This window comes from Hippoglossus hippoglossus, chromosome 10 (genome assembly GCF_009819705.1).
Source record: "Hippoglossus hippoglossus isolate fHipHip1 chromosome 10, fHipHip1.pri, whole genome shotgun sequence".
Classification (NCBI taxonomy): Eukaryota; Metazoa; Chordata; class Actinopteri; order Pleuronectiformes; family Pleuronectidae; genus Hippoglossus; species Hippoglossus hippoglossus.
Genome location: NC_047160.1, coordinates 7,109,901 through 7,132,191, shown reverse-complemented (window position 1 = coordinate 7,132,191; position 22,291 = coordinate 7,109,901). Strand labels below are relative to the sequence as shown.

Below are 22,291 nucleotides of genomic sequence, written 5' to 3'. Positions count from 1 at the left end.
TGTTCCACATCATTTATTGCATAATGTTTGCCTCCATTTAATAATTTGGAAGTGTAGATACAGAGGGGAGCAGACTGGGGACATTGTGATTATAATGTGGGGATGCATCTTGACCACAAAACATACCAGGATGCCCCACTGATTCCTTCTTTTATATTATTGTACAGAGAGAGTTAGTGTACTTCAAAGCAAAGCTGAAACACAAATACATTTCTTTCTCAAAATCATGATCAGATGAGCAGAAACAGAGATGCTGCTCAGATTTCTTGCAGGCTGTGATCACACTAGCGAACATGAGCAATACGTACAGTATGTAACAGTGTATGTGCATCAGACATCTGAACAAAGTCCTGCCTCACCCTACTTATTCATCAGAGCATAGTAAGAGCCTGTTAACAGCCTCTGTGTTGACATCAGTCTGGAAAATGTCTTGCCTCCCACTCATATGTCCTCTGTTTACCTGAACCAGTTGGAGGTCTCATTGTTCTCCTCCCACAACCTAAGCTTTGAGTCCTGCTGGTCTGTCAGTAGTTCACCATCATCATTTGTACCCATGTTATCTAACAGGCTGTATCTTTATATAGATTCTCATATCTTTTAATGAAACTGCCGTTGTGGATAAACAATAAAAATAAAACACTGAAAGGCTGATTTTTACACTGCACATGCTGTATATACCCCAGTATGCAATGGCAGGCTAACTTGTTATGCTATAATAATATTAAGAATTAATAATAATTAATAATTTCATTGATGTCATCTATACATTTATTTTAATACATAGATTTGCTTTGATTTGCAAGGTTCAAAAGGCAACACACGGGGACAATGAGATATTTTCAATGTGCAACTCCAACAGCTGGGTAGAAGATACATTAGCAGGCTATCTGGAGTTTTGTCAAATTTCATCCTAACATTTATGAGGCCTGAGGTTGATGAGTTCTGATTGGAAATTAGCTGAGGGAGGATTTAACTTCTTCTCAGCTCTGTTGGATGTTTGAGCTGCTGCTGCCATCTACTGGTAAAATCACAAATGCAGCTCACACACAAACAGATATCAGTCAATTCTATCTTCTCGTTAGTATTTTCAAATGTCAGGGTCAGCAACGGTTAAAGAGCTCGTGGGGATTAAAGGATAGACTCACTAGTTTTCAAATCTGTCTTAAAACAATATTCACATGCCCATACGTATGCTGAAAGTGTTATTGGTTACCGTAATCCTTCTTCCTGTCCATACTGGCCTTGAAGAGATAAGATGGTTTCAATGCATATGATTGGGGATTAAATCAGAAGTCCTTGTTTTGTGTGAAAATACGTTGTAAGGTTCATATGAGGCTATGCATTCATGATGTTTGCTCATTCAACATCAATATCAATAGGGCAAATTTCTCAAGCATTAATAAAGGTTTGAATGACCTTTGGATTTCTAGACTGTTGCCCAGACAAAATAAGTGATATTCTGTCAAAAAATAATGTAAAGATTTATTGATACTTACTACTAAACAACTACTTCACAGTTTCCCATTTACAAGAGTGGTTTTCCTGGCCATGGAGGTACTGCATAGTATAGTAGACTACTTGATAAGTTGGGCTCTGACTCTTGAACTACTGTACATCATAGTGTTCTCCTCTCTTTATGGTGTTCTTCTTTACGTTGACCGCTCCCAGCCAATACGAACATCTCTCACCCTCCACTGAACCTCCTTGAGAATGGATTTAGGATTTTAATTGCCACCATGAACAGAAGTGTTAAAAAAAAACAATATGAAATCCTTTCCTTTATAATGTATCTGTTATATATCAGGTAGAGATGTAATGATGGTGTATACAGTGGAAACAGCACAACTACTTTTAAGCACCAATGACCATTTTATTAAACAAAAATCTAGCTGTGCTTTTTAAAGACTTGTTGAATATAATAATATAATTACATATCAATATTCTAATGGTATCACAGTCTATTTGTCTTTTCTCTTCAGAACATTAATGAAGGCCTCTTTGGGAACGTCCACATTTCCAATACGCCTCATCTTCTTCTTGCCCTCTGCTTGTCTCTTCAGCAGCTTCATCTTGCGTGTTATGTCACCTCCATACTAGAGAGATAGAAACAAATTATTATTATTCAGAGTTTGTAGTAATCTGTAGATTTAAAAAAAACTTTTAGAATTAAGAAAAAACTTTACTTACACATTTGGCGAGCACATTTTTCCTGTACGCCTTTATTCTAAAAGAGACAAATACTGTCATTTCACATTTTTAGGACAAGTTAATTTAACTGACACATTTCCTATAAAAAGAGAATTCAAAGTGCTTCATATACATGTATTGGTTTGATGAATATTTAACCTCATACCACTCTAACAAAGCTCATTACCTCCGCCAAGGAGTCTGTGTCTTATAAGTCAGATTACACAAAAACAACAGAATGGATTTCGATGAAACTTGGTGGAAGGATGTGATATAGGTCAAGGTAGAAGCCGATTACATTTTGGTGCAGATTAGGGGGAGGACCAAGTATTTTTTATTTCACTTTCTTTAACTTTGCAAGATAGAGCATTTTTCAACATTTTTATATTCATTAATAATTCATGGGCCTCGATTAAACAATTCAGGCACATTCAGGGGACCGATATCTGAGTCCGAGTTTGTGAAATGTGGTGCAGGTAGATAGAATTAAAGGGGACTGTTGGGCCTTGGCGGAGGTATGTGCTCTAGTGAGCGACCTTTTAGTTTCAGATGTTGTACTTACGTCTCTCTTGCTATGACCTTACTTCCAATAGCCGCCTGTATAGCTATCTCAAACATCTGTCTCGGTATGGAGTCTTTGAGTCGCTCACACATGGCTTTCCCTGAAGCGTGGGCACTGTCTCTATAATGAAAACACACCGATCAACCTTCAAAATGTACGGGACTCACACAGCAATTTAAAATATAGTAGCTTATAATGACATATACATGTGTTATACCCTCTAAATGGCTTAGTCTAGTTAAAATGGGGTTGAAATAGTAGGGAGGGGCTTATCCCAGCATCTCCATCAGACATGTTTGGGAAAGTTTTAAAAAGCCAGGAAGTATCAATCTTCCGAGTTCACCTAACAGATGGAGTTGGCCTTTGTGCTTGACAGCACATCCGTTGCCTCACTTTGGTTCAGTCACGTACGATAAATTTCACTCCATAACGTGCCCCCTGTAAAAGATATTCTGCTCTGTGATTGGTGCATCGCCCCTTAAGGAATGAGAGGCCGAAGCCAAGCTCGGCTGGTCTCCATAGTTAACTGTACAAATGGTCTGAGAGCAGCCATCTCTGGTGAAGCGTAGCGCCCTTCAATTACCCAGGCCTGCACTGGCTCCTGTGCTGGCTTTGGTAGTAAGTACATTAAATACAGATCTGCTGTGCATCATCACTTTTGCCAGTGAAGTTTAGTCTATTGTCCTTGTCACAAATGGACTGAAGTCCTTGTCTAGTGAGTAAAGTCACTGTAACAGATAATGTTAACACAGGCCACCAAGACGCTGTACTTTAATGTAAGTCCCGGGTGTTGAATACATTTCATGCTCCATAGGCTCAGAACAATTACTCTGCCAATACAGGACCATATAACCTTGTAATTATGTAAACTCGTAAAAATCCACAATTTCTTTCTTTTGACAGTAGTGGTGATAATGAAGCTGTGGCTGGAACAAGATGCTTTCAAGCAGCATCAGTATAAAAAAGGGATATTTTCATCACAGCATCTGAATTTATGGGGTTAGGGTTAGTAATGTAATGTTGTAACTGACCTGTTCACAATCGTGGTGAGTTCTTCGACCGGTCGTCCATTCAGCAGAATGTCCATCCTTATCAGATCAGCAGTCTGGTAGCCTGCGCTTTCATAATCAAAGCTACAGTGTGGAAGATCAAATCAAATTCATGGTCAGCTGAATGCATGGAAAACTTTCACAGAAATCAAAGAGCGTGATCTAAATACGAGGCTCACACACAAGAGAAGGAAAACTATGGGATAGGAGGAGAGTACTTGGCTTTGTCCTTTTTTTATATTAGAATTATTTCCTAATTTATCCAGTGATACAAACTGAATAAAAGTTAAAAATCTATGTTATTTTTGCCCTTATGACTCAATACTGGGATTTTACCAACTCTTACCCCGAAAAACTCATAATACATAACTTATATACTTAAGAAAGTAATGTTTATGTAAGTACTTGGACTTTTGACTATGCAAAAACAACCCTGACAATCCATACTAAATGTGACGGTTGATGACAGTAGGCATTCACATAGTGTTTGTTGAGTTTTACCTTGCATATCCAGACGACATTGATTTGAGCTGATCATAGAAATCCACGACAATTTCATTTAAGGGGAAGAGATACTTCATCATGACGCGCTGGTCGTCTATGTACAGCATGTTCTTCTGGATAGCTCTGCGGTTCTTTCACAACACAGACAATATAAGGTAGTTATTGCTTTCACTGGTCTTAGATTCTGTATATTTACAGTCTCAACTATCGAAAACTCGATTCAACAGTTAGGAGACTGCTTGTAAACAAATGTTAGGGGGAAAGACCTGAACAAGTGGCATCAGTAAAATAAAATGAAGCACGGCTTTAATGGCTTCTCTGTTTCTAAGTCCAGTAGTTTTTTTCTTTTCTCCTCCAGACCAATTTGGAAAGTGTAAAAACCATGGATGCACTGATATCTCCTGTCACAGTCCATTTACTGTACAGCACGCTTGAGAATCAGGCCAACTTGTCTGTGAGTGTTTAGAGGCAGTAACCCACTCTGTCTTGGAAAAAAAACCCCACTATATTTTAAATATGACTTTGAAAAGGCAGATACATGTGTACATCATGAACAAATGAAAACTAAACCCCATATGGTGCAGAAAGATCTAATTCGAGTTAAATAGTTCAGACTTATTAGTTTAATTAGCATTTCCCCTTCTCCTCTTACCAAGCAGAGAGACATGATCTTGCCAGTGAACGTGTCTGGAGAAAGAATGGTCCCGATCACCATGGGCTCCAAATACTCCGACACAACCGATCTGTCTGGGAAATGAGCGGGGTTCACGACGGTTATTTCCTCACTGCCATGTTCCTGTAAGAAGAAGTGACACAACTTAAAACTTACAAAAAAAAACCACCCTTGTAAATCTCTTTCCGAAGGCATATGTGATATTATAGTTATATTCCAACCACACACTCTTTGAGCTTTAACGCTTTGAGTATGAAACACTTACCTCCTGTAGGCTGCCAAGGAAGTCCTTCATATTAAACACTGTTGGACAGTGCGTTTTAATCAGCTTTAAGATTCATTACTGGGGACAACCACAATACTCGAGAGACACACTGGGATTTATTTATCTTTAAGGCTCTTACTGGTCTTTTACCCCCATACATCACCTCACTGCTGTCGTTAAAAGTGAGCTCTCATCAAACAAGCTCAAATGAATGGATTACACTGCAGGTGCCAACTTTTTTTACTGAGCTAGCTAATTCCATTTTTTCTCATCTACGCCTGTGACATGGAATAACAGACAGAACAGTCTAAAGCTCAACTCATTTTTATCCTTAGAGCAATTTAAGTTTTTTATCTCGTTTTATTTTACGTCCTGCTGCTCTTGTTTTAGTTGATTCATTTGTTTTAAATTATTTATTTGCTTTAAATGACATTTTATGTTCTGCACTTATTCTTAAGGCTGTTGCTATTTCTCTTGCTTTTACTATTATGTAAATGTTATTGTTTCTTATTTGATTTTTCTTGGAATGTTACATTTTTTTGTAAATTAAGTTTTCCCAGAGTAAAAATAAAGATTGAATTATAATCTTTACAGTTTGCAATTCATTGAGTACATTTGTGTCAAAAATCTCGATCTAAAACAGTCCACCAAAGAATTAAACAATCATACATTATACCTATAACTGCCTGTGATTTTGCCTTCAAAAACAAAAATTTTGACTGTCTTCCCATCAAACATCTCCCATGTGATATAACACAGGAAAGCGTGCCAGAAATTCCAGGAAGCCTCCATTTATCACCAGTTTCTAACTTACAGTGCGAGCCAGACCCCGTAACGAGCAGAAAATATATAGGAGCAGCAAATGGCTCTTACCTTGATGAGTTTGGCCGAGGAGAGGACGGCCTTGTAGGGAACAGTGGGCGCTGTGACTATAACAGAGGCATTGTATTCCTGCTCCAGCCTCTGATTGAACACCTCCATATGAAGAAGACCCAGGAAGCCAAGTCTGCAGGGAGAGAGGGGAAGGTGCACAGGATCACTTAAGTTTTATAATTGATATTTCTTTTTAATTACAAAGAGCCTCTTTGGGAAGAATCCAAGATTTTTTCCCCAATAGATCATGTCATATGTTGATTAAGATTGTCTGGAGAGTTCCCCTAAGTTCTGTACTTTTTACACAAAATGTGCATAACTTTTCTGCAGGAGCAATTACTTAAAAAAAATAATGACTTCGGGAGAGGGTCTTTGTGGTTGCACTGCTCAAAGGCTTTAAAATCCACGTCTTTGTTCTCTTCTGCTGATACAGTATATGCAGCAGAATCCTCACTCCTCCATAAAGCCATTTTTTATTATTCATTCATAACATCCACACCTCCAGCCTGCTCCCAGGGCCAGACTGCTGTCTCTCTGAACTGTGACACTTGAGTCATTCAGGGTCAGCCTCTCAATGGCGCTGCGGAGGCCTGGATATTCTGACTGGTCCATCGGATACATGCCTGGGGGACAGAGGAAAGTGCACATCATCAGCATAAAAGACTCTTTTCTTTTGGAGAGCACTGGCTGCACTTTACTGTACTCGCTGGTGAGACACAACAAGCACTGAAGGGGGTTTGTGTTTGACTTCACGTCTACTGACACTAGAATATTCAAGGCTCGTGTTCTAATAGTTACGATGATCTCGATGCTGTTAGTTTTTTAAACATGGTTTTATAAATTTGTTCTTATTTTCCAGAGAGAGAAGCAGGAAGCAGCTGCAGTTCTTACCAGCAAACACCATAGGTTTAGCAGGTTTAAAACCTGGGAGAGCCTCGACAGGCTGATCCTGAAGGTAGAGTGTGTCTCCAATCTGAGCCTCCTTCACATCCTTCATCCCTGCTATTATGTAGCCCACTTGACCTGCAAATCTACACAACAACAACAACACAATCTTAGCAAGCATCTCAGGAGAGAGTTGAGAAAACTTTCCACAGGATTCCAGTGTTTATCTACAATGTGAATCAGAGCTTCCACGTTTAGTGGACTGGCTCATTATGGCTGCATTGACAATGGCAGAATCTGATTTTAAGCTGTTGTATTACATTGAAAATTATATTTTATATATGCATTGCAATAGATACAATTTAGACAAAATCACAGTCAAAACTCCCCTCTATTTTAATCATTAGGATTTAAGAACTTTAATTATTATTAGTATCTTCGCACAATAAAATGTGGGACAACAGAAAAACTAAAACTCAATTACTTCTGGGTTATTGTTTACAGTATGTTTTGTTCTTAATGCCCTTCATTTGGTATATGAACAATAATATGAACAGATGCCAAACAGATTATTAAATCAGGGGACTACACAAACTAAAAGAAAAGTCAAGCACTGTGGAAAACACCAGAGATTTAAAAAAAAAAAGCAACCAATATATACATTAAATGAACGTTTACAGTAACCTACTAAAAGCAGAATTGAAAATGTCAGAGAAGAATGAAATTTTAAGTTTCCAACCTGTCATAAAATGGTTTCAACAACACTTCAAAACCTAAACATGTTCAGGTTATTATCATATAATCTATATCATATAATAATCATACAGCACTTACAACACTGGAACCAGTAGATGTTTGCCATATTTGTTTCAAATAAAAATGACTGATTATTTATTGTTGATCAACTAATTCATTAATTGACTAATTCTCAATTATCAGCGTTATTCCAACGTCAGCTCCTTTGGATAAGCACCGAGTAGGAGGTAAGTGATGACCACGATGAGGCCACGTACAGTTTCTGTGTTGGGTGCTCATCTGGTCGGAGGAGCCCCAGCTCGTTGACCTCGTAGGTTTTGCCAAGATAAGTTGACACGATCTTGTCGCCCTTTCTGACCCGACCGCCGAACACAGCGATGTTGGCCACCACTCCTCTGTAGTGGTCGAAATTGGAGTCAAACACTAAGGCTTTGAATGGGCTGTCAATGCTTGCCGCGGGCCTGAGAACAAACATTGAAAGAACGAAACAGCTTCAGTTTTCTTTTTCTTGCCGTCAATCGTGTTTCATGTGAGAAGTGATAGCACCCGAGTCTCCTTACTGTGGAATCCTGTCCACAACCGCTTGTAGAACCATTTCAACATTTGTTCCGAGTTTAGCGGAGATCTGAATAAAAGATGACATCATAAATTAAGAAACATTTCTCAAAAAAGCTTCTGTGGAACACAAAAATTGAATTTTCATTACGGTCCATCTCACACGAATGCACTCCTCACGTGGGATATCAAAGACCTTTTCAATCTGTGCCTCCACTCTCTCTGGATCCGCATTTTTCAAATCAATCTGAGACAGAACATGTCAGAGCAGAATTATCCAACGCACAGAATTCAAGTGGCAAAGTAACATGTGATGAAACCAAACACTGCTCGGACTGTAGGTACCTTGTTGATGACGGGGATGATTGCCAGCTGAGCTTCAAATGCGAGGTAGAAGTTAGCCATCGTCTGTGCTTGAATCCCCTTCACATGACAATACAGCTTTAACGACTGTAGCACATACAGTGAGTACAACCACAATAATTAGTTCAAAACATCCGGCTCTGTACCTGATTGGCATCGACGATTAACAGAACACCTTGACACGCGGATATCGATCGAGACACTTCATAACTGAAGTCCACATGACCCTGGAGAGAGAGTAAACAAAGGGTCAACGAGAGAGATATAGGTGAGCAACATGAAAACAAATCAATCTGACAGAAGAATGGCGTGAAACAAAAATCTCAAGATACCAAAGATACACCAATTTTCTGATTGTAATCTGTTTTCTTTGCAGAGGACAGTTAAGATAGATGAATATAATGGACATGAGCTGAAATCATGCAACGTGCACTAATTTCATATTATAACTAAAACAAAAAAAATCCTATTCTTCTGCATAATCTGTTTGTCTAAATCTAAATTCAATAATCTGATATTTTATCTAAATAAAATTAAAAACATTTTTTTAATCTGATTCATGGAACAGAGGGAAATATTGGCTCTCATCCATCCATTATGTATATCACTTATCCTGTAATGGTCACAGGGAGCCAATCCCACCGGACATCGTCCAAAAAGTGGAGTCCACCCAGAACAGGTTGTACAGGTCCAGGTTGTACAGAGACAAACAACCATTCACCCTCATATTCACAACTGAGAGTCTTTAATTAACCTCACCCCAGTCTGCAAGTCTTTAGACTATGTGAGGAACCCAGATAACCCCACACAGACACAAAGAGAACACGCAAACTTCACAGAAAGACCCCAGTCGAAACCAGGATTCAAATCAAGAACCTTCATGCAGTGATGCTACAGTGGTAACCACTGCACCACTGTGCTGCCCAAATTTAGTTTCTTCTGTAAAGTCAATAAATCTACCTAGCCCACTGTCTCAAGGTGCAGAGCTTGCCATGACACCACCTCTCTTCACCAACATCCCACCCAGCTGAGGACCTACCGGTGTGTCGATGAGGTTCAGGAGGTACTGCTGCCCCTGGTAGCTGTAAAACAATGAGGCCGTCTGGGCCTTCACTGTGATCCCCCTCTCTCGCTCCACCTGAAGCTTGTCCAGCACCTGTTTGTTCTTGTCAGTCTTCACGATGGCCCCTGTTTGTCAGGGACATTGGTAACACCTCACTGCAGTTATAATCATCTTCAGAGCGGCTGAGGAAAGTTTCACATCACTTACTAAGAACTATGTGTTTCCCAGACCCCTGCTCAACACTCACATGCCTAAAATGAAAATAGAGTATATCGCTGAAACTATTCTGTATGAATAATCTTGGTATGTATATAAATGTAACACGTGAGATTTCTGCAGAGGAGTAAGCCTCAGTATGGATGTTACTAGGAGAACATGAAGATGGAACACAACCTAAATGAACAATTTCATGTCCATCCTAAGAGAATAACATTTTAGAGTGACTATTCCTTATGAAATCATGCACTTGTCGCCTGAAACCTTTAGTAATAAGAAAGCACAACATCTGAACATTATCTGTGACACATTTTAATGTAAATAAAGTAAAGCAGAGCAAAGGGAGGTTGTAGTAGAGATGAGGGGTAATCTCCAAATGACAGTTATTTTACTTATATGTCACTAAAAGGTATTTATAGTGTCAATGAAACTGCAGTAAAAACTCTCTGAATATGATGATATAGAATTAAATGTTATGTCTGTGTGGTGAGCAGACATACCAGTCATCTCGAGCAGTCTGTCAGCCAAGGTGCTTTTTCCATGGTCAATGTGGGCGATGATGCAGAAGTTCCTGATTCTGTCCACAGGGAACTTGGACAGGTCAATGTTCTCCTGAGGAACCAAAGGAAAGAAGTCAACAACAGCAGCTAAACTGTAACAGTAACCCACCTTAAAGTAGAATATGTATATATTGTTATAGTTGAATGATAATAATTAACAAGGAACTCTCTGACTGGGACAAGTAATGAACTAGAACTCAGTAATTAAATAAAGTAGTTGACTACATGACCAACTGTTTTATCCTGCATCTGTATGTGAATAATAACACACACGCACAACAGTGCCTGTCAGTGATGTAAACACAGCTGACTGCCTGTTGTTACCTTGTGTGTCTGTGTGCTGCTCCTCCTGCAGCAGCTGAGGGACACAGGACGTGTCTTCATCCAGCGGTGTCTCCACACTGTGTAGCTCACACTGGGCTCGGGCAGCCTCCTCCTGTACAGCCTGAAGTGAGGAGCACCTCTCCTCCACGCAGGAGACAACACGGACAGCAACATGTCTCCGTTCAGCAGGACACTCACAGCAAGGATGCGCGAATGCTAGCTGGCGTTAGCTAGCTGTGCTACACGGTGTGTGTAGCCTGCTGCTGTCATGGCAGCGGACCATAGGTGAACAATGAAAACAGAGTAAAAACAAAGTACTTTACATGTATTAACCCCGATGCATGAGCTTACAGGGAGCTGACATTTTGGGTGACGGTTCGCCTGCAAAGACTTGTGGGAAATGTTGTTTTTTTTCGCCCAGACCAAAGATGATGGAAAGAGTCAAGAGGGAACGCTGTAATAAAATCCGTTAATTTATCACTTGTAACGGCGAGCCTAGCTTACAAAGCGTATTTATCTAAATGTAACACGGTTTATTTCTAATTCATCCGGACCGTGTTGTAATGCTAATGAGCTTTGAAAGACGCTGCTGTCTTTTATTTCTGTCCTGTAACTTTTGAAATGACAACAGACCATTTTCACAGCCATGACAGGTAAACACAGGTTGTCACTGACACCGCTAATGAAGGTTCTGCTCTATTTCCGTACAGGGCATTAATTAATCAATGTGATTATACCATCCGTGTTTACCTACTGTTTCATGTGAAAATGGCGGCTGTTAAAAGGGTCAAAACAACTAGACAGGGCAACAGGCAATCTCTGCTGACAGCGTGTTAGGCTGTTTATTCAGTTCAGAGCCAGTGATCGCACTATAATGGTCTAAATTACAGAGTAATTACAATACAGACATTATCGTTTGAAAGCGTCGATAGGGGATGATTATCTTGTCATTCTTCTTTGGGAGCGCGTGGACAGCCGGAAGTCCCGCCTACTCCATCTCTCAGCCGGAGGATAAAAATGGATTTCAGTTGCTATGACAACGAAGCTGCCTCTTGCACAAGAATAGATTCCTGCTTCTCTTCTTTGTGTAACCAGGGACAACAAGCCTCCATTAGACCAAGTCCATGCCTGTCATGTAATCTTATTTTCGTTCTCTCTTTTTTGTTTACAGATTCATGCTTTCGGTTCAAGGAGCTCAGCATCTGTTTTTTCTCACAGATGATATAACTCAGTGTTTTAAAAACCTTCAATGATCATTTGACAACACGCCCGCCAAGCTGATTCAGAGACGTTTCCAGTTTCTCAGTAACTCTCCTCTTCTCCTACACAGGTCTTTACCACATTTCCCAGGATCAGGCTGTTAAATTAAAGATGGCAGCTACAACTCCACCTTTCCGAACAAGTCCTCTAACCCAAATATCCACATAGGTGGTTTGTTCACACTGCTTCTACCCTCTGATATGACTCATATGAATAGTTAATGAATTAGCACCCCTACAGTGGCAGGAGATCTACAATGAATAAATAAATAAAGAAGAAAAATGTGTGTCACTGTGGTAAATGTCTGTTTGGGTTTAGGCACAAAAAGAATTTCCCCTCCTCCCAGTGTGGTCTTTATCGCACCATGACAACACCACTGGACACATCACGCTTAATGATGAAATGTACGTTATTCCTTTTTGGGGAGGACAGTCTTACTCTTCCCTGGTTTTCTCTCTCATTTAATCTTTGACATTTTTACTTGAGAGCAGGAAAAACCCAAGTTGACGAGGCCTCAGCTGGATCGCAGTAATGCAGCCATGGTTAATGTTATCAAAGACAATTGTGCTTTTCCTGCTATGACCATTAACAGTTCATGCAACCTTGCAGCGAGCAGGGTCGGCTGTGGGCTGGGGATGTAGTGACACGGTCTACGCTCAGAGAAAATCCGACCTCACACTGTGGTCTGTGCAGAGCTCAAGTGAAAGATCAGGCTGCAAATGAAAACTTCAGCGAGCTTTACATTACAGCTCAGTGCCACAGGGCGTTTTGTGGGTCTTACCAACACACTTGTAATGATAGTCTCTGGCAGCATTAGAGCATCGGCTGACAGCATCCTCTCCTGCTGAGGAAGGGCTGCCTCACTCATGGGCTCATGGTCTGACTGGGCTGTAAATTGTGAGGATATCTAGAAACACGCAGGTCTTGCAGACAGAGCGGTTGGCAAAGCAATATTGCCAGTGTAAACAGAATGACACTCAGTAGATCGCACACCTCCACCCAGGCCCTACAGTCGCCTTAAATTCAATCAAGCTGCACCAGCTTGTGCACACTCTTAGTTAGTTAGTTCGGTAAATATGCCAGATTTCTTTCACCAAGATCGTTCCCTGGGAAATCTGGGACAATTACCTACCTCCTTGGCAGAGGCAATAACGACTATTTGTGTAACTAATATGTCAAAAAGGCCCACTGTGTGAAAAATGAACCTACACTATTTATACAATTCAACATGTTTATCTCCTCATTTATCACAGAGTGTAAATAACTGAAAATGTTAGGTTTAAATAATTTTCCAACTCTCTACAGTTGTATTTGCATGGCTTCCTTGGCACGTTTCTTAACCTGTGATTACTCTAAAATAGAGCCAGACCAACTTGGCCGATATTACAGGATTTTAGCTATAACTAGTACTGTAATATTAGCATACATGACAACTGATATGCAACAAAAAACTATACAGAAATGCCAGTGATTCCCTGTTTTCCACAAGAGTTCATTCATATATTAGCTGTAAATTGTCCCACTCAGTCCATATCCTGGTCACAATTCTTTAAAATCTTTAAGAAAACCATATCATTTGTTTGTGATATACACCCACAGACACTGACACCGGCTAGATATAAAGAATTGAAATGATATGTGTTTTATTAGAAACTGTGCACTGAATCAAGCATCCACCTCGTGAACAATCATTTAATCTGGAATGTTTCATATTCTATCAGGATGTTGGAATAAAAACTGAGCTATAAATAATTCTATCCGACAACATAATTGGTAAAAAATAAATAAAACTCTGGGATTTCATCGTCATGCAAAGTTTGACTCAACAATCAAATTAAGCTAAACTGAGCTGAAATATTGATGTGAAGCAAAAATCATATCACTTTATGTAAAAACATCCTGTATATGGCTACTGATATGGGGCAGAATATGATTTGTCTCATCAACATACAGTGAACATGGCAGAGATTGTGAAAGAGCAACTGTATCTTCTACAAAACAATAACCTGTTTTACTTGAGCTAACATTATTAGATGGATATACAAACACAACCAAAACAACCTGTCCCTAACCTCAACTAAGAGCTTTGATGATTTTTGTGTCTCATGCTCAAAAAAGTACAATCATTGAGTGTCCCTGTTATTTTGTTGCTGATGAGGAATGTTTATGGCTTTTGAGTTAGTCCAGTTTAGTGTAAACAGCAATTAATCTGTGATCTATGATCATTTCACGATGGAAATTGCCTGCATCCTTTCACTTGGGCCACTTCCTCAAAGTATTTCCTCAAAGTATTAGCAGAGTAATGTGACTATTAAAAGTATTTCTAAACGTGATTCACGGAAGTTGACACGGGCACAAAGCAGGTTTATGTTTACAATCCTATGCTTTTCAAACCGGCAACTATTTCAAAAATATGTGGTGGGATGGTGAAATGTGCTGGAAATAAACACTGGATAGGGATAATGAGCATAAACATGTAACGGCAGACGTGTCACACCGCTCGACTGAACACCATCAAATCCACACTGTACTCCAGAGTTATTCCCACTGTGGGAAAGCCAATAAAAATCTGTGATTTACACATTTGAAATGAGTTTTCACATGATGCTTGTAAAAGACTGACTGTGTACATATAAACCTCATATAAAATTATTTGGACTTGAACTTTGCAAAATTAAATAAGTAAAATAAGGATGTACAGATAAATACAAATATATACATAAGAATAAATAATGTTTTTTAATAATATTTGTTAGTGTGCTTGTGAAGTAGCATAGTCTCCTTTTTATTGTCATGTGAACAGCACCTTTACTGTTCATATTGATCATTTTTAAAGCCAATTGATAAACGTGTTAGGGTGAGAGGGCAAACCCATAATGACCAATCTCCAAAAGATAATCCCAAAACTCCACCACTCTCATCAACTTAAATTCAAGCTGTTTTCATTTAATTCACATAAAAACTGGCAAACAAATGGCAGACACAAAAAGTTAGCATCGAAGGTGATGAAAATCAAATATCTAAGAGATAAAGTGCCAGATATCATTGTCGGTAGTTGTTGGAGACCAAAACCAAGCTAAAAGATGACTGACTGCTGAACTTGCCTTCATGATCTGGCAAAAAATAAAACCTCTATGGAATAATAATGTTATCGTGTGTCTGTCTATAAGATGCATGAATAGTAATTTTGTTGCTAACATTAGCAAAAAATGTAAGATAACACTTCATCAGTGTTTCCCCTTAGTGGTCGAAAAATTTGAAATGCATTTTCATTTGGAATTCTAGATTTTTTTAAATTTTAGAATTGTTATTTACTGTTAAAGTTCTGATACGTTACAGATAAAGTTCCTTGACTTCCATTCTAAATTTAATTCAAATATTTATAATTGTATTTAATTATTAGTGTTAAATTATAAATTTAAGTTAATCAATTACATTCCTGTAGAACCCCAACCGACTGTGCTTCCTCAATATTAGCTATTGGATGTGTTTTTCTAACAATACTTAGAAGTACACATGTGTAAACATGTGTCTTTTCCATACGTCACAAACAAAGCGTAAATACATCAATCATTTATAATTTATCTTGAACTTGGCTTTAGTTTAGCTTTGAACACCCCAACAAACAACCGTGCATCTTTTAGAACCTTCTGCTGTCTGTTCTTCTCAACATGATATTTTCTAATTACTATTTCAAATACTTATTCTCCTATGATCCCAAACGATATCACTGTTGGGATGCTGGCAGCACTACACTGTATCACAAGCACACTACTCTTTTCTTTTTTTACAGCCATTTGGCTGTGTGTTTCAATAATTCTGGAGGTCAGTGTGTGATTCCAGTCCCATACCTGTAGTCATAATAAAACAACTTTTACACCGTAACAATATTATACAAGTGTGTTTTTGCATCGGCTTGGACAGAAAAAAGCCATTCTTAGATGGCACAGACAGAAAGAAACATGATATAAGCAGTCCTTTCACTCAAAAGAAAAAAAAGATATACTGTAATATCAAGAGAGTGGCCATTACCAGAAAAACTCAACACATGTAGAAGTAATCTTAAATAAAATGTATGTGTTAATGTTTATGTAACTACTCTTTTTTATCTGTATGTACAGTGGCCACATACTGTAACTGGAAACATACTTTCAAGGAAATATGCACTCTAACCAAAGTAATCACACGATATGTCACCATGAAACCATAAATATAAATTTACATACACATTTACAAAAGCCAGGCTTCTCAAAAGTGCGGCAGACGGTGTAGAAAACAGGCGGAGATAGAGGATCACTCTGTAATCCAGGACTTCACTCTGCAAAGGTATGTGTACACAGTTTCTGGAGGTATTTGGTTCGTCTCTTAATCCCCAGAAACAGAACCTGTCAGAAGTTGGTCTTTAAGTGGAGGGGACCATGTCTTTAATAACAGGTTCTCTGCTTAAGTAGGTGGCCCAGTAGACGAGATTGAAGCTGCCAAAGAGAACCGGAAACAAAACCCTTGACATCCTGTCAATTTTGCTGACGCTGTTGAACGTCTTCTTGGCGTCTGGCATTTTGCCGTCTGCTCTGGCCTTGTTGGCATCCATAGCTCCACCTTTGGCGATGGTTGGAAGTGAGCCTGAGTCCTTGGTAATGTTAGGTGCGTAATTGGCCACCGCTACAGCGTAGGCATTATTCTTCTTGAGGACAGACGCTCTCTCCTTTTTCTGTTGAAACAGGACAAGGATTAGGTGAACTGCAAAAATCCAACTCACTTGTCACGAACTAGCTATGAATTTAGAATACATGTAAATGAAAAGGTGCTGTGGCAATGGGCAGGTCCTGGTAATGGATGAGGTACATTTTGCAGGGTGGGAATGAAGGACAGCAAAGTTTAACATGTCAACAGTTTGTTAAGGACGCTCTGTAACTTTCTTATTGAATTTTCAAGGATATCATAAGCTTACATTATACAGTAGTGATGCTCATACACCCACAGTAATCAGGAGGTGGAAATACAGTGGGTCAAATAGGATGTAGTAACTTTTGAAGAATACATGCTACTAGTGTGTTCAGGTTAAATGTAAACTCCAGCTACGGTTATGCTTGATTGATTGGTCATTGCATGACCATTTTGATAGTTCTCTCCAGAAAGCTGCAGAATGCTCTATGACATAACTCTGTCAGCTGACCTACCATCCCCATGAATGAAGGGATGAAGTCAGTGCATCTATTTCATGAATTGAGTTATTGACCAGAGCTGATCTGTTTTTTGTAACGTTTTTTTTCCAGTTATATAACTAGGTCTTAAACTAGGCAACAACTGTGCATGAACATTATTGACATTGACATTCATGATCCTCTTCTGTATGAGCCTATATTAGTATCATTATATAATGCAATTTAAGTCAATCTAGTAAATGAAATAGCTTGTCACACATCATAACACCTGAAGATTTTTTAAACAAACACTCTGTATTTCTCTCCCAACATCTAAACCTGTTTTCGTGTTTTAAAAATGAAAGGTTATGACTGAATTTAATCAAATTGAAAATGTAAAATTATGGCCAATTCCTCTGATTTATGGTACTTCCCCCTGATGAGCATAATACTACATTAATAACTCTGCTGTCGGACTCAATGGATGTTCACTGTGGGTGTAAGCCTGTCATTCAGTACTTATTTCAGGAGAGCTCTCCTCCCCTTTTGTTTCCTGCCTGCTCTTCACCACAGGAAACATGAACAACCTCTGAGCTTAAAATCTACATGCTGAAAATAGCATGTTTTGGTGGAGCTCTGTCAATTGTTGTTTTTGTGGTGATTTCTTTTTGGGGTACTAAACATTTTAATGACTGTGCTCGCCTACTCAGGGAAAACTTTATTTCAAGAGCGCCGTCCTGGGGCGAATCCAAGGGCGGATCCAGGGGGCAGGGCTAGGGGGGCACTGGCCCCATCTGAAATCTGATAGGCCCTTGCAAACCAGACCAATTTGTTCAGAATGATTATTGTCAGTATTTTGAAACTATGTATTTCCTGTCTATTAAAAGTTCTGTCTGTCAGCTGCATTATCACCGTCGTATACACTGGGAGTCACTCCCCTGCAGCAGTTTGGGCAATAAGTGCTTTGCCGTGGGGCACATCACAGTAAAATGAGGAGAGTTCATTGATGGCACTTTAAGGTCTGAAACAATGTTCCTCAGAAATGCTCGAGCACTAATTACTGGTCTTGTTCTTTCATGCTTGCAGTCTACTGTATTGAGATCACATGTCCCACATTAACCCATGTTCTTATGTTGTAGACTAAGCAGTGTCGTACAGATTGGAGCTGAACACTTCTGTGTGTGGTGGTGGTGGTGGGGGGGTTACAACAGCCATTATCACGGCTCCCCTCTGCATCCAGCAAATGTTTCTAAACCTCCGTTCTTAAGTGTGCAAGTACTGCCTTCTTCAGTATGATACTAATGAATTCTCTTTGAAAATGGAGCCTGTCAGAAAGACATGTTTTTCTCCTCATTACCTTGTCAGTCACAACACTCTTTCCATCCCAGGCCCAGCCGCGCTTTGTGAAGTAATTGACTGTGGCGAACTCAATCAAAGCGGAGAAGACAAAGGCGTAGCACACGGCAATGAACCAGTCCATGGCAGTGGCGTAAGCGACCTTGGGGAGGGAGTTCCTCGCACTTATGCTCAGTGTTGTCATTGTGAGGACAGTAGTTACACCTGGAAATACAAAATGAAAACAGCATTTCACTTGAGCACTACATGAAAACATAATTTTGTACAATACAGATACAGTGTATACAAACAAATGAAATTATGTCAATGCACTAAATCCCTTTCACCTATTCTACTTACTGGTTCCACTCTTTTCCTCTGTAAGAATTGGCTCTACTAATTTACTCTTTAATGTCCTTCTGTCCTGTCAATGTAAGGTTATAGCCCTCCCTGACCTTCAGTGATACTCTAACTGTTTGGTACATTTGATAGTGATGTGTTGTTCACGAACAACAACATTTTTCATTCCCCCAACCCCTAGTCATATTTCCATCACTGCCGATCAGAGCCGGAGCCGATAAAATCCTGTGTCTGCTGTAGAGTTATCTGACCTGGCAGTTAATACTGATAGAATCCATTCCCATTGCAGACAAAAGCCAGGTGTTAGGAGTGTTAGAGGGATTTTGGACCAGTGGAAAAGGGACTTTATTGTGCTTTCTCCCCCCTCATTCTTTTCATTGATGAAGCATTACATCGCATTTTATTCTGATGCTAATCTTATCCTTTCATGTCATTATCATTATGATTATTTCACACATAAACCTAGTAACCCCTGACCCCTTAAAAACAAACAAAAAAAACAACGAGCTGTCTCTTGCAAAGGAACAGAGACATAAAATCTGACTCCCTTCAAAAAGCTGAAATTCCCATCATTAACGTTTGGGTTTGTTTGCCCATTTTGTTATGTTTGTGCCTTTGAGCTAACCGGTCTGAGGTCATTGTTATTAGTTCCACTGGGCTCACAAACAAGTCCAACAGCAGCTTGTCCAAATGGTTGGAAAAAACACCTGAAATGTCTCTTCTTATTCTTTATCCTCTTTTTTCCTGCCCACTGTTTGTCATCAAGTCCCAGCCATTTGCCAGACTCAACCCCCCCGCTGACAAAGGCTGGGATGAATTCCATGTGCAATCGTGCATGTTGAGATCACACATTCATAACACACTGTGCTTAAATTACATTAGTGCCATTGGGAATCAGGGTCTTTCAATAAGATACAGGTTTATTGCCCAAAAAGGAATAAATAAAGGAAAAGAAAAGAAGAATATGGTCATTGATACTTACCAAACACAGTCCTGGCCGGCACTGATTCTCTATTCAACCAGAAAGACACTTGGGAGAGAATGACGGTCATGATACATGGGAGGTAAGTCTGGATGACGAAGTAGCCAATCTTCCTCTTCAGATGGAAATGAGCTGTCATCACGGTGTATTCACCTGTGGACACAAGAGACGACCTCCGCTTAAAGCACCACTACTGCTTCTGCCAGTTTTTTAATCAACTAATGCAGTTAATGGATGTACTGATTTATACAGTAATATATGAATCTGACTCTGATCATAAACACCATGTGTGTCTCAGATGATTTTAAAGGGATAGTTCACAGAAAAATGAAAATTCACTCATTATCAAGTCACCACTATGCCGATGGAGGAGTGAGTGAAGTGTTTGAGTCCACAAAACACTTTAGCAGTCTCAGGGGTAAACAGTGTTGCAGCCAAGGTGACACCTTCTTCAGACGAAATAAAACAACAACAAAAAACATAACATGCCTCCAAACTGCTCGTGTGGTGTCATCCAAGTGTCCGCAAGCCCCGACATTCAAATTCGAGCTAATTTACACCAGGTTTTAAGCCTAAAAGTCCACTACCGGAAGTAGCGATGCTAGCCAACGTAGCGATGTGAACGCGCACCCTGCTCATGCCCTTGGGACGAGAGTGTGTGCGATTTTTCCAGTGTGTCCGTGAAAATGTGAACACGCCTCCGAGGAGGATATCAGAGGGCTTTTAGGCTAAAACACAGTTTAAATGAAGCCGTTTAGAGTCGAATTTGAATGTCGGGGCTTGCGGACACTTGGATGACCCCACGGGAGCAGTATGAAAGCATGCTATGTTTTTTTCTGTAGTTTTTTTTTGACGTCTGAAGAAGAGGTCACCAGTTACTTCAGTTGTATTGGATTTGGCTGCAACACTGTTTACCCCTGAGACTCCAAAAGGGTTTTGTGGACTCAAACACACTTCTGGTGGAGCTCCACTTAAAGGTAAATAAAAAAAAAAACTCTAAAAAAATCTGTTTTGAATTTCATTATTTTTATTTACTCCAGGTTTCCCTTTCAATTTCCCTGTATTATGTATAGATATATAACCATTTTCTTAGTCAAACCCCTCATGTATATTTTTTCTGCTCCATTGCGGAGTACCATTTTATTTCAAGAGCAGTGATGATGAGCATCTTGGTCTAGTTTGATAAAGTCAATGAGATGTTGCAAATCCCGTTTAAACTTTATTGCTTTAACATTGGCCTCAGCTCCACTGTTATGTTAATCAAAGGAAATATTGTTGTTATTACGACAAATGAGAATTTAATCCTTCCAGTCTTTGCCATACTAAAACATTGCAGCCTAATGGTTAAATAATGAAAGCAGTTTTCTTCTGGATTTCTTGTTTCATTACGAACATCCCATAACCCATATTTCATCTATCAAAACCATCGAAGAAGTTTTCTCCCTGAGAGTTGAATTACTGCGCACACAACCACCTGACTTAAGCGTTTTTCAGACATGACCTGTGGGTAAAATCATGAGAATTTGCTACGGAGTTTACCCAGAATCTGCCTTTCACACATGCACAACGCAGCAGGAGGTTCTCTGCTCAGACGCGTTCACAACAGCAACAAATCCTCTGCATTTTAAGGCGAGAGGTGGAGCAGCCGGGTACATCAGGCTGAGACAGGAAGTGACGTATGAACTCTGCTGCGGAGATCACATGATTTTCTTGACAACACACTATTATCTTCGTCGGGGTCTTCAAGGCGTGTCTCAGTGTTTTTCACCGGGAGACATTTGTTTTCTTTTTATTTTCTTTCTTTTTTTTTGCATCTATCGTTTGTTAGAAGCGTCATTAACCCCCACTCGCTGTGGGGATCCCCTTCTGTGTTCTCACATCCACTTCTCCTGGATTTCTACAGACTTTATATTAGGAGGCCAGGCAGAAAACGTCTGCAGAAACTGTGGAGCATCTCACTGGGACATTTGCATTCACCCCTGCACCTCCTCCAGAGAAACTACGGAGGGACTGCGGAGTTCAGTTCATGTCTGAAAGCAGCTTTTGTCTCCATGTTATTCACTGTTCATCAGTGGAAAATAACGTTTTCACAAGACAATCTTAAAGAACGCAGGTTTAATAAACCAGAGCTTTCTTAGACAGTGATTAGGCTGCACACTTATTTGATATAATAATCCATTCGTACATGTAAAAGTAGGCAGTATGATTTCCTAGCCGCCGACCAGCCTAATAGCTGACAAGGCCGTGAAACAGTGCCAATGCTGCAGTAGCAGGCAGGCCAAATGGAAGATATCTCAAAGAGAAGCCAAGATTAGACATGAGAAGAAAAAGATGTGTTACCCATGGCAACAGAACAGAGAAACATAGCTCATTTG

General features: G+C 39.6%; 2 protein-coding genes across 2 annotated transcripts in view; both read right to left on the bottom strand.

The window, feature by feature from the left end:
* Positions 1-1,855: 1,855 nt before the first annotated feature.
* On the bottom strand, positions 1,856-11,228 carry guf1 (GUF1 homolog, GTPase). Its single transcript, XM_034597702.1, has 17 exons — positions 10,836-11,228; positions 10,452-10,563; positions 9,712-9,860; positions 8,819-8,899; positions 8,655-8,732; positions 8,473-8,556; positions 8,315-8,379; positions 8,012-8,215; positions 7,005-7,144; positions 6,613-6,736; positions 6,114-6,246; positions 4,955-5,098; positions 4,300-4,433; positions 3,781-3,882; positions 2,750-2,869; positions 2,188-2,224; positions 1,856-2,093 (listed from the first exon to the last, which is right to left on the bottom strand). The coding sequence occupies exons 1-17, from the start codon at positions 11,007-11,009 to the stop codon at positions 1,959-1,961; spliced, it is 2,016 nt and encodes a 671-aa protein (XP_034453593.1). The 5' UTR covers positions 11,010-11,228; the 3' UTR covers positions 1,856-1,958.
* Positions 11,229-13,716: 2,488 nt separating this feature from the next.
* The window catches only part of LOC117769515 (gamma-aminobutyric acid receptor subunit alpha-2-like), a 35,786-nt gene continuing 27,211 nt past the window's right edge, over positions 13,717-22,291 (bottom strand). The window contains exons 8-10 of the mRNA XM_034598447.1: positions 19,917-20,069; positions 18,597-18,799; positions 13,717-16,806 (exon numbers count right to left, since the gene is read on the bottom strand). Of these exons, the coding sequence (XP_034454338.1) occupies positions 16,498-16,806; positions 18,597-18,799; positions 19,917-20,069 (665 nt within the window). The 3' untranslated portion in view covers positions 13,717-16,497. The remainder of the gene's footprint in view (positions 16,807-18,596; positions 18,800-19,916; positions 20,070-22,291) is intronic.